This window comes from Pagrus major, chromosome 1 (genome assembly GCF_040436345.1).
Source record: "Pagrus major chromosome 1, Pma_NU_1.0".
NCBI lineage: Eukaryota > Metazoa > Chordata > Actinopteri > Spariformes > Sparidae > Pagrus > Pagrus major.
In genome coordinates this window covers 6,861,570-6,876,643 of record NC_133215.1, presented here as the reverse complement: position 1 = coordinate 6,876,643, position 15,074 = coordinate 6,861,570, and the positions used below count along the sequence as shown (strand labels likewise).

Sequence of the window (15,074 nt, the reverse complement as noted above, 5' to 3'; positions counted from 1 at the left end):
ACACACAGCCTAAATTTAGTTAGAGTTTAAGTTTCATTTGTAAAGTGACACAAATTTGTGTATACAAACAGTACAAAAGTGTGTATGTATAGCACATTTTAAAACATAGTTACAAAGTTCTTCATATATAGGAAAAACACATCAAAACACAGTGTGCATACATACATACATGCACAATCACAAGCATGATGCACAGAAAAAAGAAAATACACACACACATATTGTTCAATCAAACACATTCATTATATGGTTTAATTTAGTTAAAGTGGTTGTAGTAATAGTTTAATTTCAGTTTGCTGAGTGACAAAAATTGGAAATCAACCACATTCTTAAAAAAAAAACCTTTTTTACCTTCTCCATTTTTAATACAGTGAAGCAGAACATGACAAGTGAGACAAGACAACACACAACACGACACAGTGGATGACAGGCTCAGCATGTCGAGGGAAAAGCATATTTTAGTGCAGACAACAGCAACAGCGAAACACAACAACAAGACAAAACAAAACAAAACATAACAAGTGAGACAAGACAACACACAACATGACACAGTGGATGACAGGATCAGCATATCGAGGGAAAACACACTTTTAGTGTAGACAACAGCAACAGCAAAACACAAAAACAAAACAAAACAAAAACAAATGTATGATGGAGAAGTTGTATGGTCATCTGTGTGTAGGTGTGAGAGTGTGTGTGTTATGGAGCCATAAGTGGGAGAGGTTTGGAAATCAGTAAAACAACCACAATGGAAATGGGAAGGAGAAAGAGAGAAGAAGGAAATTATAATTAAATTAAATATGATGAATTTAAAAATAAATTATGGTGTGAAATAAAGGAACAAGGAAACGAAAGGAGGAGGGTTGAGTCTTGACTACCCACATGCAGTTTAAATTCAGTTTATGTAGCTTCAGTTTGATTTTAATGTATAAAGTGCTGAAAATTGGAAATTAATTAATTAACAAGCCACAGCAGTACTCAAACACATCTGCACACACTCATGATCACACACTAGAGACAACAATACCTGTGATATTCCACTAGATGGCACTTCTGCTTCATCTTTTTATCAGAGATCATCACTCTGAACATGTACAGCAGAGGTGCGGCCTCCTTCAACCTTTAGACATACATCACATTTGGCTTCTACAAGTTTGAAAAGTAGGAAAATGTGATTTAGTTTTGAGACAAACAGCTGATGCATTTGTCACATCAATAGAAACTCTTAAAACAACCTTCGTTAATCCAGTAATGACTTAACACTGTGTATAATGTCGCCTTCCTAAACCCTTTTTGTATCATGAAACTTGCATTTAATGTTTTGTAAGATTACAAGTATTTAGTTTTATTGAGGTTGTGTATATGTTGTGGTAATTTTGCAGATGTTGCACATAATTTTCACGAACCAACAGCAGTTTACTGACAGATACTGGTCAGGATGCTGCGTGCAAAACCACCCTGTTAACCACTATGACTTCTGCTCTAAAGGAGGGTTTTTTTAACTGTCAAGTCAACCTGACTTAGTACACCACAATGAGCCGAGAGGGAAGGTGATCTCATCTTCAAAGTAAAAGTGTCTAATGTGCAGTTAGAAGAGAATAAATTGGAGCTAAGTCGAGGACCACTTAACAATTAGCAGTGTGGATACTAACAAGAGCCTTGATGAGCGTCAGTGTGACGCTTATCTGATGTTCGTGGCTTTCAACAGTCACTTCCCTCCTTGCCTGAATGTGTGTTTTGCAACTAGGTTTTATTGTTCAACTAAATTTCAAAACACCATCACTTTCTCAATGCAGTGACGGATGTGCTACCGGTGTTGTGTGAATCCTCACGTTTAGAAAATGTCACATTCAAGCTAAAAAGGCAAATTTCAGAGCTGTGCTGTTATTGTTTATTCATGCTGGAGTGCTGCCTCCACTTCTCTAGACGTCTCTGTTTTAATAAAACAATAATAATTGTTTAATAATTTTAATGTCAGTCACAAGTTCTGTCCACGTTGTAGAGGTCTAACAGTCCCCTGAAAAAGTATTTTTAAAAAGGCCTGGCTTCATTTTATGGATGAATCCACTCAGTGAGGGTTTTATTTTGAAGCAGATTCTGTTTGTCGTTCTTCCTGTCGTCACGCTGATGTGCGCTCGACAGGGATGGGGAAGAGGTGGGGTTGAAAACCAACATCAACTTCATTCAAGTGTTGCTGCACTGAGAGCTGAGGCAGTCTGCATATCGTGACATCTCGACTGCACGTAACTCTTCTGGTGTTGTTGCCTTTTTTTTTTCTTTTTTCTTGGATATAAATGACTGATTGCCAAATGGGTAAGACCTGTTTTACTGCCCTTCATCTGTTTTTAATGATGATTTTCATGTATTATATTTTATTTTTAGATATCCACAAAGACTTTAAGCATCTGTTGGTATTTTAATTCCAGTGTGTGGTCAAAAAAATGTGTCATTTAATATTTTACATTGAGAAATAGGGCCTTGTTTCATGACATTATCAACAGTGTTGTGTGATTTTCCTGCATAAATTGAATGTTTACTTATTCCTACATATGATGAGGTGTGATTTTCCTGCATAAATTGAATGTTTACTTATTCCTACATATGATGAGGTGTTTGACTACCCTGTCAATGTTGATGAACTTAAAATGTTGACCATCACATCAGGATTCAGACAAGACTTTTACTCTTAACGACTCCTAAATAGTTTCCAAGCTGTTTGGTATAACAGCTTCTGATTCCTTTCACTGTCATTTAGAAACATATAAAAATACATTATAAATTGATGTAACTCTTCGTGGTGTGACTTAAACATTGAACTTATCGATGCTCAGTTCTTGCTATACCACCATCTGAACCCTGCGGTGAAACGATGCACAGCGCTGGTCTCATCTGAAATAGGGAAGAGGCCGTCATGCTGAGAACTCACAGGACCACACACCACTGATACTAATCTAGAAAAACAGAAGTTGCGATCTTTAAACAGTTCACCTTTAAAGTCATAGCGCTAAGATATTTACTACACATCAACTGTTATATATCAGATTAAATGCAAAATCTAATTAATGTAAAGGACAAGTTAAATGACTCATTCCTGTCAGCTGTGTTACACAAGATATGTAAAGGAAGGGTGGGGAAGTGGAAGTCCTGTGTTCACATCATTAGCACCAAACAGTTCACTGATCTCAACGGGAAGTGTTGGCAGTTAACCATTTGGTTAAATTTAAATTCTGCAATGGTTGTTTCTCACTGAACAACTGCTGCAGTCTCTAAATAAATGCTGCTCTGCTGGCGGAGGCACCGCAGAGCGCAGGTCTCGGGTCGTTTTTTCACTGCCAGACAAAACAACTCTGCTGTGTTTATTGTGGCGTCTTCTATGCAGATGAGATAGCCATTTATATTACTTCTGTTTTTGTCTTGTGGGAACCGCTCTCTGCTTCAAATGAGCCTTCCAACTTTGCCTAAAGCTTCTTCTCTACTTGCTGCAGCAACAGTGAGAGGAAAATTGCAAGAATGTCATTTGCTACCTTGAAAATCCTCTGCTCCAGAAGGGGCAAATGCAGTAAGCAAGTAAATCGATGACAGGATTATGACTTTGTTATTGTGGTTTTGTGGAGTGACCCGTGAGAAGGCCATAGCTGCCAACTCTCACGCTTTCGCCGTGTGACACACGATCGAGTGCGTGTGAAAACAGGCAAAACCATGTCACACGGCAAAATCCTGAGAGTTGGCAGCTATGGAAGGCTGCCAGGCCAATGACCACAGTTTGAGATTAAGCTTCAACATTTATAAATGTGAAACCGGTGGAGATTTTTAAGGAGACCTCTGGAGAATTTCCAGCTGTGTTTGTGGCGGAAAAAACAGCGTTTTTAACAAGACGTGTGGACATCTGCTGCCCAATTTGTGGTGACCAAAGCAGGTATTTGGTATTTTTAACGTAATCTTCTCCTCAGCGTAAAAAAATGTTTTTTGTGCCTAAATCTAGCCAGACCATAAGCACAATGTTATCAAGGCATAACATTTGAAATTGAACCTAAAGAAATGTAAACTTCAACATGTGGTTTTGCAGTACATTGCCAACAGGTATTTGGGCGATTGCTTTGACCAGACATTCATGGTCCCCCCAGAAATGAATCCTACTGACTGTAGCGATCCCTGACTTAACTTTACAAACACCAGCAGGTTGACATTTTTGGCTTCTGGTGAAAAATCCACAGGTATTGGGTGGATTGCCGTGAAAGTTTGGTTCAATCTCTCATGGTTCCCAGAGGATGAATCCTAATTTTCTCCATTCCCATTACTTGTACCCTTACGACATCACGAGGCTGACATTTGTGGTTTTGAGTAATATGCCTCTCTAATTATTGACTAGATTGTCATGACATTTATGCCGCCCTCAGGATTAATTCTAAATACTAATGAGACACCTTAACTTTTTATCTAGCACCATCACTGAGTCACACCTAAGATACCTGGATAATTAGACAGGTGCATTATAATGGGTTGCTTGTGTGAAAGTGGCGAACACTATTACAGTAATCAGGTTGTGGAAAGACAATAACTTGTGCTACAATGACCTCAGACTGTGTAACTTCTTAGTAAATTATAGAACACATATGGTTTTTGTGGGTAATAAGATACCTAGCACCATCTTCTTCTTCTTCGTCTAACTTCATAAGCAACCGCCAACCCTAGATAAAAACCTTCTCTAAGTATGACTGTGGAAGTTTTCATGATTCATACTGTACACCACTTCTGTCTGTCACTTAGCTTCTCCAATGTGGGAGTGGGGAAGGGATGGTGGTTGGCAGTGTGCTAAACAGGCGTTCACAGAGCCTGTTAGCTGTGTTTGAGTGTCTATCCATGTATTTGCATGCTTGTGCTTTGTGTTTTTCAAGAAATCTATTTATGTTCCTATTTTGCGGTGACACATATATTTCACATGAAATACCACACCACCTGTCTGACATGTCTCATAGAGAAACACCTCTTCCTTGTGCTGTGGTTAAGCCTTTAAATACACAGCATGTTGAGACTGTATGTAAAATGTATTCAAATTGTTGTAGCAGAATAGATGTGTCTGTGATGTGACAGAAAGGTGGCTTTTACAACTTTTAACACTTTGCCTTTGGTTCCCAACATGTGAAAACTTGTGAATAAAGAGCTAAAGTCAAGTCTTGACCAGTGACAGAGCGAGTGTGTTTCACCACATATGACAAAGTAGATTGCGTCATCATTTAAACTGAATATCTTGATGTGATGAGAATTGCGTTGGCTCATTATTAAATATGAAGAACTGAATCGAAATTCCTGCGAATCTCCATGACGTTTTTGTTCTTCTTTTCTGTAGTTTCCTCAGATTTTACAGCAGATGAGAAGATGGAGATTGAGAGCATCAAGACGTATAAGGAAGATCTTCTGGACGATATCCAGGTACATACTGATAAAAAAACCAAAAAAACATGTTGTTTTGTTAGTGACCTTTCCCACTTTAGATGTTGTGGAAACCTATATTAAAGCCTTATCTTTCTATCTAACCACTCCAGAAGTTAAAGACGGAGATAGACAATGTCATGGCGGAAATACTCAGCTTTGAGTCTGCAGAGGAAAAGTGAGTATTCATCTGGGGAAAAAACCCACATCTACCTCAAAAACCAGTCATCCTCTTTATATAACTCCGGTCTTTATTACTCCTACTAAATACTCCTACGTATTTTTTCATTGTCACGAATGTTTCAGTTTCACAGTTGCTTTCTGACAATTTTTAACCTGCTGTGCCACAAAATTGTAGCTCTCAATGTATTTGACCTTTGAGGATTTTCAAGAAATAGTTCAAATTTGTATTTGTTTCATGTCGGAAACAGTGTTTGTTTGCGTGATCCCACCTCCCTGCCCGGCCTCTCATATCCAATAACCTTTGGGTTTAAAGTTGCTTTAAGATTAATACCTCATTGTCTAATCTTGTGCCTGAACATGCAGAATAACAGTCCCCCACATAAACTGTTGTTTCACACTTTTTTATGCAGATTAAACAAACAAAATATTAATTAGTAAGCTTAATAGGTGCTGGTGGCTACAGATTCAAGCTAGCTGTTCACACCTGTTTCCAGCACATACACTAAGCTAAACTAAGTTAAGCCGCTGCTGGCTGTATCCCCGTAAATAAAAGCAAATAAGCATATTTCTCAAGATGTAGAACTGTTCCTTGATGCTAAATACAGACTGAATTATCACCTGGACTTGAGCAGCTCGACATTTCAGCCAAGACAGAACAACTGTGATTTTGTTGGGATTCAGTAAACACACCTCCCATTAATCTTGGCCCAAGAAGTTCACATCCTCAGACCTAAACGACTGAATAGGTTGATTACCAGTGACTCCCAAAATGACATATATCACTGCTCCCAAAACAAACATGACTGTCACAGTTTACCAGCAACAGGCGTACCAGACGTCCATCATACACTCTGTGTTTGGTTGGGTTAAGGCAAGAAAAGTACTTGGTTGGGTTTAGGAAAACATGGTGGTTTGGCTTAAAATAACTACGTTACGTACGTACCTTCAGTTATGCCCTCCGTCCCCGACCAAATACCTGACTTGATGCTCTTAATACTGAATTCTATGGCCACTGGAAGTCGCCACCTAATAAAAAACATAAATATGAGGAGTAGCAAGCTGTAATATATGACCTAGTGATATATATGTGCTGCGATGTAAGTTGAGCAAAGGAAAGAAAAGTGTTACATTAAGTTTATGTTGTCGCCCTGTTGCATATTACTTACTAAGATGTATACAAGCGACAGCATTATTGTAATCATCCCTAAATACTATACTTCTTTCTTTAATGTTGCTTTTCCTGCAGTAAGACCATCGAGAAGAGCAAACGGTTCTCAATGGGGAAGAAGAAATTCAACATGGACCCCAAAAAGGTGAGGCGCCATGTGTGCATGTGTTGTATTTCGATCAGCATAATATAATAATAAGAGACGACTGCTTACTATTCTCGGACGGTTTGAAAATACCCTGCGCATCTCTGTGTGTCTCAGAGCTTTTTTAACTGAGCACCATCAGTAAAGCATCTGCGTGGACTTCCTCTCACCTAACCACACTGAGCTGCTGTCAGTCTGTGAACTGACGCTGGTGCAGCTCCTCAGCTCACTTTCGCGGTCGCAGTGACACATCAACCTTGTTTCTGCTGTGGACACAAGTGTTCGCAACAACAAAACAAAGACGATGCTTTTATGACATTTAGTTACTGGAATAGATCTTATCTGAACCGTAGCTGCTGTTTTGAGATACCTGAACGATTAGACAGACTGAAATAGAGGCGATTCTGAAGAACTCTAATTTCTTTACTGCTGCAGATGTTTGTTTTTATTCAGCAACGATGCGGTATTAGAGGTTTGCTACTTTTAGAGATCATTTTCATTTTCTCCATGTCCATAGCGAACCCTATATATAACCATCCTTCTCCTCTCCAAACCCGGTGACGGAAAGAGGAAGAGAAATTAGTTTTAAGGAATTGGGATAACAGAAGCTGCGATCTCACTCTGTCGTACCAACCGGAGATGAGCTCATAGTGAAACTCAGCACATTTGACCACAGCGCAGTAGGCAGAGTTTGTGTCAGTGAATGTATGTCATAAACTAAACCCACCTAACACAATGTGAGAGTATAAAATCTATACATCCAGTAAACGATGTACTTTGTCTGCAGGGCATCAATTACCTGGTGGAGAATAAGCTGCTGGATGGAATTGCTCCATCCATCGCTGAGTTCCTCTACAAGGAGGAGGGACTCAACAAGACAGCCATTGGAGAGTTTCTTGGGGAAAGGTGAGGAAGAGAAGGAGAGGGGTGGGTTGGAGTAACAGTAATGGAAAATGGATGGAAGATAAGAGGGTTGAAGATGTATAGAAGTGATAAGGATGATAAGGACAATGGCAGAGATTAGCTAGTAGGAAGAAAGGAAAAAGGATTAGGAGGATAATGAGGATTTTGGTCGATATGGTAGAAGAAGGAGATATAGATTTATGATGGGATGAAGTCAAAGCAGGTCAAAGTCATGACAAAGTTAGGAAAAAAGGAAGGGTGGAGCGAGAAAATGAGGGAGAGGAGACAGAAGAAAGGAGAGGAAAGAGTGAGATGTGAGGGCATGTCGCAACAGGGAAAGTGAATAACTTCCTCTGGTTTCATGTGTCCTCCTGCCTCTGTCTGTCCCACAGGGAGGAGCTCCACCTGAAGACCCTGAAGGCCTTTGTGGAGCTGCACGAGTTCTCTGACCTCAACCTGGTCCAGGCCCTCAGGTCAGTGTACAGTCATCACCATCATGATCAACATCATGAACAGATCTTGTCAAGATTCTCTTCAGTAGAGCTTCAGTAGAATAAGTTCACCAACTTTTATAGGTTAAGGTGCTGAATTTAATAACATGACAGACTGAAAGACTGATAAGAAAAATAGGCACTGAAAGACAATTGATCGAGACAAATATGCAATTACTTTACTCGTGTTAATTGAATAATAAAAGTTAACTTTGTAAATTCAGTTATTTTAACAATTCTCACAGAATTATGAGAAAACTAAACTGGAAGCAATGTTTTTAATGCTTTAGATGTGAAATCGTGACAATGTTTTCAAGAGCAAAACACAATTTGACACCATCTTTAAATCCACACCACTGATTTCCGTCTCTTCCTGATCTTTTCTTTGACTTGATATCGTTGTACCATATGTTTTTAATGGCATGACTGCAAAATCCAGATAAACAGTCAGTTAGTCACCTACACTGATCATAGTCTTTGTTATTTGTCACAAGCCACAACAGTAGCCACAGACTTCACTGAGTTTCCACACAGGGTATGAGAGGGGGGCTGCTGTTAGCATAGAAATATCACATCACCAGTGGAAAACAATCTGGTGCCTGCGTCAGTGGTACCGGCAGAGTTAGACAGACTGTGTGTGGCCGTTGAGGGGGGGCTTTGTCAGGTCTGCGATAACGGCCCCCGATGATGGTGGTGATGATGATAGTGATGTCAACAGGGTTATGCTGAATGTAGATCGGTGGCTGCTAACTAATAACAGAAAGTCTGCATCACGAACAGGGTTTGAAATTTGAAACATGTTGGCATTTCCCAGGAGAAGTCCAATGAAAAGTGACTCCCAGTTGCATTATGGGAAATGTAGTGTTCCTAGGTTTTTTTGATCTTGCCTAGTACAGCTAAGTAGTGATATCTTTTTGCCTCTTTTAGCATGATAAGGCACTGAACTAAGATGGTTAACAAAGTAAACGTTATACCTGCTACCTGTAACATTTCTGCATTTAATCAAATTTATTTATCAAATATGGGAAATTTATGCTTTTAATAATGTGTTAGTGAGCATTATAACGTCACACATGACTGATAATCTGTCATACATGTTACTATGAGGCTGTACACCTGCTGCCAACACACAGTCACTCTCAAGATGTGCGGTGCATCTGGGATCCACATCCTGCTCACAAACCTAAATGACATTTACACATCACATATAGAGGTTCATGTTATTGTGGTGTGTGTGCGTGCGACAGACAGTTCCTGTGGAGTTTCCGTCTGCCCGGCGAAGCCCAGAAGATCGACCGCATGATGGAGGCCTTCGCCACGCGCTACTGTGACTGCAACACTCATGTCTTCCAGTCGACCGGTGAGCTTCACTAAATATACATCTGTCCACTTCCTGTCTGGACTGCGTGTGTGTGTGTGTGAGTGTGCGTGTAAAATCACCTCTCCATTTGCCTTTCTGGCTTTTGTTTCTTCTTTTTTCTCCTGCAGATCTTTCTCTTTCTCACTGACTATGCATTTATGTTAATTACATTACATCACCCCAATTCTACGAATATTGTGTTGCTTCCTCTTATTCTCTGTGCATATGCATGTTCCTCTGTGACACCAGACACGTGCTACATCCTGTCGTTCGCCATCATCATGCTCAACACCAGCCTCCACAACCCCTGCGTGAAGGACAAGACCACTCTGGAGCGTTTCATCTCCATGAACAGAGGCATAAACAACGGAGAGAATCTACCTGATGAGCTTCTCTCGGTGAGAACTGCCGGCCAATCACAGCGCCCAAAATAGACACCAGGAAGTAACAACACAAATGCTAATATGGCTGAAATTTCACGTTCTGACCATCTAAATTTTTCCCTAATGACATTTCAAGAATAGGTTATTTGTAAGCAAACAAACAAAAACTGAAGGGGTTAGCATCTATCTCAAGAGGAGAAATTGGATGCCCATTAGCAAAAATGGCACCTTCCAGTTAGCAGGCATACATAAATACATTTTTTGTTGACTCAAATCACTCTACCGCCTTAATGGCTTTTCTGTCATAGAGTGTAAGTGCAAGTTTATATATGTGGAGTAACTGGAATTGAGACTTTTCATGCTTCTCACCTGTATATAGTGTCAGGTGTGTACGTTTTAGAATAATAGATAATGTGATCAGACTTATTTAGGATATTCGTGTAAATCTCTGCTTGATTTAGCAAACAGAAAGTGCCGGTTTCACTTCTGAATGCATTTTCATTTTTCATTTTCCAAGAACACAATTTTATTTCTATAGAGTGGAGGGGACCACAAAACGAGATGTTACGTACCATACAAGTTACTCAATCTGAGGCCGATATGAAAATCAAATTTAAGTAAAATTGATTTGATTTATTTTAATACAAAAAATGCTATACTTCATGATGCCATGCAGTACTTTCTCTGCCTTGGTCTCACAATGACCACGTCATGTGGAACAGAAACACACAAAAGTGACCACATCCAGGTTGTTCTAGGTCACAAGTAACAGGAATGTGAAGGAGGTGGTGTTTAACAGTGTCCCAGACTGTGGGCAGGTGGTAGGGTAAAGACGTGTGAACACCCCAGTGTCTCATTCTCACCAAGTGAGTCACTCTGGACTGAAATCACACACGGACATATTTGTCTTAGTTTGAGTAAATGGGATTTTATGTGAATAATGACAGCAGTATTTTAGCTGGCAATTTGTATCATCTAAATGTCTCCTTTGTTTCCCACTCACTTCCATTCTCCTCAGAAACTGTACGAGAGCATTCGCAATGAGCCTTTCAAAATCCCCGAGGATGATGGGAACGATCTGACTCACACCTTCTTCAACCCTGACAGAGAAGGCTGGCTCCTTAAACTTGGTAAAATATCCCAAAAAGTTTGTTTTAACGACTAATTATGAATAATTTGGGATGTTTGATAAACCCTTGTTGTTTAAACCCAAAATGAGAAGAGGTTCACGTGCTGACCTACATTATATCTAAGTTGCTAAACAAGGTAAAAAACAGGAAACTGCAGAGGAAACAGCCAAAAAAATGACCCAATAGTGGAGTTAACACGTGTGCGTTTGCATGCAAAACCACATCACGTCAGTGTCAAGCTTTGCAGAAGTTTAACTTATGATATCCTCAAACATTTTTTATTTTGGGCAGCTTGTGAAGTTGCCTTAGACGACTTCTGAAACATTGTTAGTTTCAGCTGTTTAGCTTCCACTGACAACTGGCACGTCTTAATATTTTGCTTTCTCTGTACTTCAGGAGGACGAGTTAAGACATGGAAGAGGCGATGGTTCATCCTGACTGACAACTGCCTGTACTACTTTGAGTTCACCACTGTAAGGCTCAGTATATTTTTTTTTTCTCGGCTCTAAAAAAGTGGTAGTCCAGTATTTCCCGGCCTATGTCCATATTTTTTGTCCAAGTGACATAATTTTTGAAAAAATTGGTCCAGTTTTGAGCGAGACCACGGCAACTGGCAGCCGAGAAACTGGTTGCAGTGTAGCCCCTGTAGGCAAGTGCTCCCCATCGCAGTACGTCCACTAAAAAGTGCTTGTTTCTGCCACCGACAGGCTCAGATTGTTAAGTGTCCGACAATGAAATGGAAAGGATTGCTACAGATAGGACTTTTTGTTAACAAATAAGATCTTTCTTGTGTAACCAGAAACACGCTCACCAAAGACACCAGACTCAATTAGAGATTACATTCAAACTTGACAGAAAAAAGTGAAACTCACCAAACCCACCACACGTTTTTTTGTTTGTTGGTCTTGTTTTTTTTTACTGTTGGGTTTGTCACAAATTCTTACGATATGTGATTCTTTGTTTGTTCTGATTCTCATGCTCAACCCTTCCTTCTCTCTCTTCTGATACATCACATGACTCACTCTCCCTCTCTTTTTAAATCTGACTGCAGGATAAGGAGCCCAGAGGCATCATCCCTCTAGAGAACCTCTGTGTGAGAGAAGTGCCATACGCTCGCAAACCGGTAAGAATCCTGTCAGCTGTGAAGTCTTTCAACAGTAGCGTGTTTAAATCAAACCTTATTGTATTGATTAAGGGCGGTCTTTGGATGAAGCACTCACGTTAGGTCGACAGATGGATTTATAGATTGATTTTCATGTGGTTCTGGTGTCGTCTAGTACTGTCTGGAGCTGTACAACCCCAACAGTCGAGGGCAGAAAATCAAAGCGTGCAAAACGGAGACGGACGGCAGAGTGGTGGAGGGGAAGCACCAGTCCTACACCATCTGTGCTGCCAGCGCCGAGGAGAGAGACTCCTGGATTGAGGCCATTAGGTCAGACCACACACGAGTACATATATGTGTATGTGCGTGATTGTGCTTACGTCTGCACAAACAGTAACATGTACATAACCAGACACATGAAAATACATTTCACAACCTGCACGCTGCTGCACGCACCTCTGTGGGGTGAAAGGTTTAAGTCTGTTCAACATCTGTCCACACCCAACATCACAGCTGGGTGAAGTCAGGTGTGGTCTGTTATGCTTGAGACCACATCCAGTTGTGATCAGATATTGTATTTTAATGTACTATGGAGTGCTGTGAGAGACAGGATGTGGAAAGAAAATGTAGTCACAACAACTTGGCAGTGCAAGTGAGATTATTGCTGCGTGCTTGGTGTTTTAATGAAAACCTACAACCTACCTGTTATTTCTGTAATTAGCCATTACTTCCTTATGTTTTGATTATTAGATTTTACTCGTTAACTTAGTGGCTGTCCTAACACAAAGGTGCAAAAGCATTAAGGAAATCAGGTTAAACTTGGAAAATCTGTCTGTAGTCTCACTCGCTTAGTAAAAACTACCTACAATCCATTAATGACATGTAACAATCCATATGTTTGCATTATTCGATTTTTCTGGCCACTCAGAGGCGGTGCAGCAAACACAAGATTAACTTTATGAAGAAGTTATTACAAAGACATCAGCCTATTTACACATCCAGGTCTGGTCTCAAACCAACTCCTGAGGCACATTTTCTGGCTCTATAGCAGCTTAATATTTTGGAAAAGTTTCTTCCAAAAAAAAAAATATAGTCAGTTTTAATGAGCTCTTCCCTGAAAACAGCTGCCTGCTGTGGCTAAAAGTGATAGTGATAGCTGTAACCAGCAAAGTTTGCCTAACCATAACCACCACAACTGCATGCCTCATTTCTAGAGTTGCCCTGACCCTATTTTTATCCTCCATAACCTTCAAACCAAGTCCTGTGAGAACTGGCCAAAATGTCCTCACAATGCACCGATGTCCTCACTACGATGGTTAGAAACGGAAGCTGGTCCACACGAAGATATCATGACAAACCCACACATACACACACCAACACTGCTGCCCTCATGTTTCTATAATGACAATCTTCTTCCCTTCAAACAGAGCGAGCATCACCAAGGATCCATTCTACGACCTGGTCTCAGTCCGTAAGAAGAAGGTGATAAACCAGGCTCCTCAGGATTGAGCTGTCCAGCGCCCTCCGTGGACGTTCATGGTACTGCATCATAGGTGGATTCAGTCCCCCTTTAAGTTGTATTAAACACCCTGCAACACAACTGAGCAGATACACTGGGCCTAGACACTGACAGTGGTCATCCAGGCTAAAAGAAGAACTTCTCTTTCCACTTCTCTTTTTACAGACTAGACTTAACAGTGTCAAAGGTTAAAAATGTCGACGCGTTTTTGTTGCTCCCATTGTCAGTCTGACAAGCCACAAAGAATTTATCGAGAAAACGGCATCAGTGTTGTAGGAACCGGATCTCTGTCCGTGCATGTTGTGGACAGAAGCTGTGTGTGGATATTTGTACAGAATTTTTTTTAAAAGTGTCTGTTTAGTCACAAACTTTCTTGTGTCTTCTACCGAGAGAAGTTGATTTGTGGTCGATGCCTGTCTGCTCCTTGAAGATTTTGTTATTCTGCCCAGGAAGGCAAATAATGTTTGTGATGTCCAAGCAGATTTATGCATGCTGTAAAAAAAAGGCAAGACATTGCTCTGATTCCTTAAGGCTCAAAAATGGACATTAAGTACAAGTACAGTAACAGTAAAATGCTTTACTTCTGTCCAGTGGGTTGTTATATCTCGCATGTAAAAAGCTCTACACCATACTGTTACAGTTAAGATTGTTAATGCTTAATTTTGTAAATATTGATGCTGTACATTTTCAAGCATTTTGAGGAATTCATTTTTGTTGTTGTTGAAATTTTTAGTACTTTATAGAGTGAAGCCTGCTTTTCTTTATATCTCACCTACCTTTATTAGCACAGTTCAATAAGTGCAATATCCATTCTGTCTGCTTTGATTCAACTGCAACGCGTACACTGAATATGAATGAAATCTTTTCACTGTTATTGTTGTATTTGTTATGTTCTCAATGATTAATTATTTAATAAAAAGAGGTATTGAGGTACCTGTTGACTTGTCAGCCTGGATCCTGTTTATGGCTTAAGGAGCAAACCGACACCTGTGTTTTCAGCTGAACGCACTCTGAAACCACCAGGTGACTACTCACTTCCTCATATTGACTGTCTCTGTGTTGTGTTTTTTTCATATGTGAATGTTGACATGCTCGCTTCACATCCTTAAATGTGCTTCTTGAAGGGTGGCACCGAAACCACCTTTGCGGTTTAAATTAATATTGCATATAGACGTTGAGAAAGCATCTTATTTATCTAGTATAGCCTCCTCTGGCTTCCCTTATAAACTGACATACAAATTAGAGCCACAACAGTTCATT

General features: G+C 40.0%; 1 protein-coding gene across 1 annotated transcript; it reads left to right on the top strand.

Moving 5' to 3' along the window:
• Window positions 1–1,872: 1,872 nt before the first annotated feature.
• cyth4b (cytohesin 4b) lies at window positions 1,873–14,762 on the top strand. The gene is made up of 13 exons (XM_073462940.1): window positions 1,873–2,313; window positions 5,348–5,430; window positions 5,544–5,608; window positions 6,860–6,926; window positions 7,714–7,832; window positions 8,222–8,302; window positions 9,568–9,680; window positions 9,930–10,078; window positions 11,082–11,193; window positions 11,590–11,666; window positions 12,245–12,316; window positions 12,471–12,625; window positions 13,723–14,762. Exons 1-13 carry the CDS (start codon window positions 2,295–2,297, stop codon window positions 13,802–13,804), a joined length of 1,194 nt encoding a protein of 397 aa, XP_073319041.1. The 5' UTR covers window positions 1,873–2,294; the 3' UTR covers window positions 13,805–14,762.
• The last annotated feature ends 312 nt before the right edge of the window (window positions 14,763–15,074 follow it).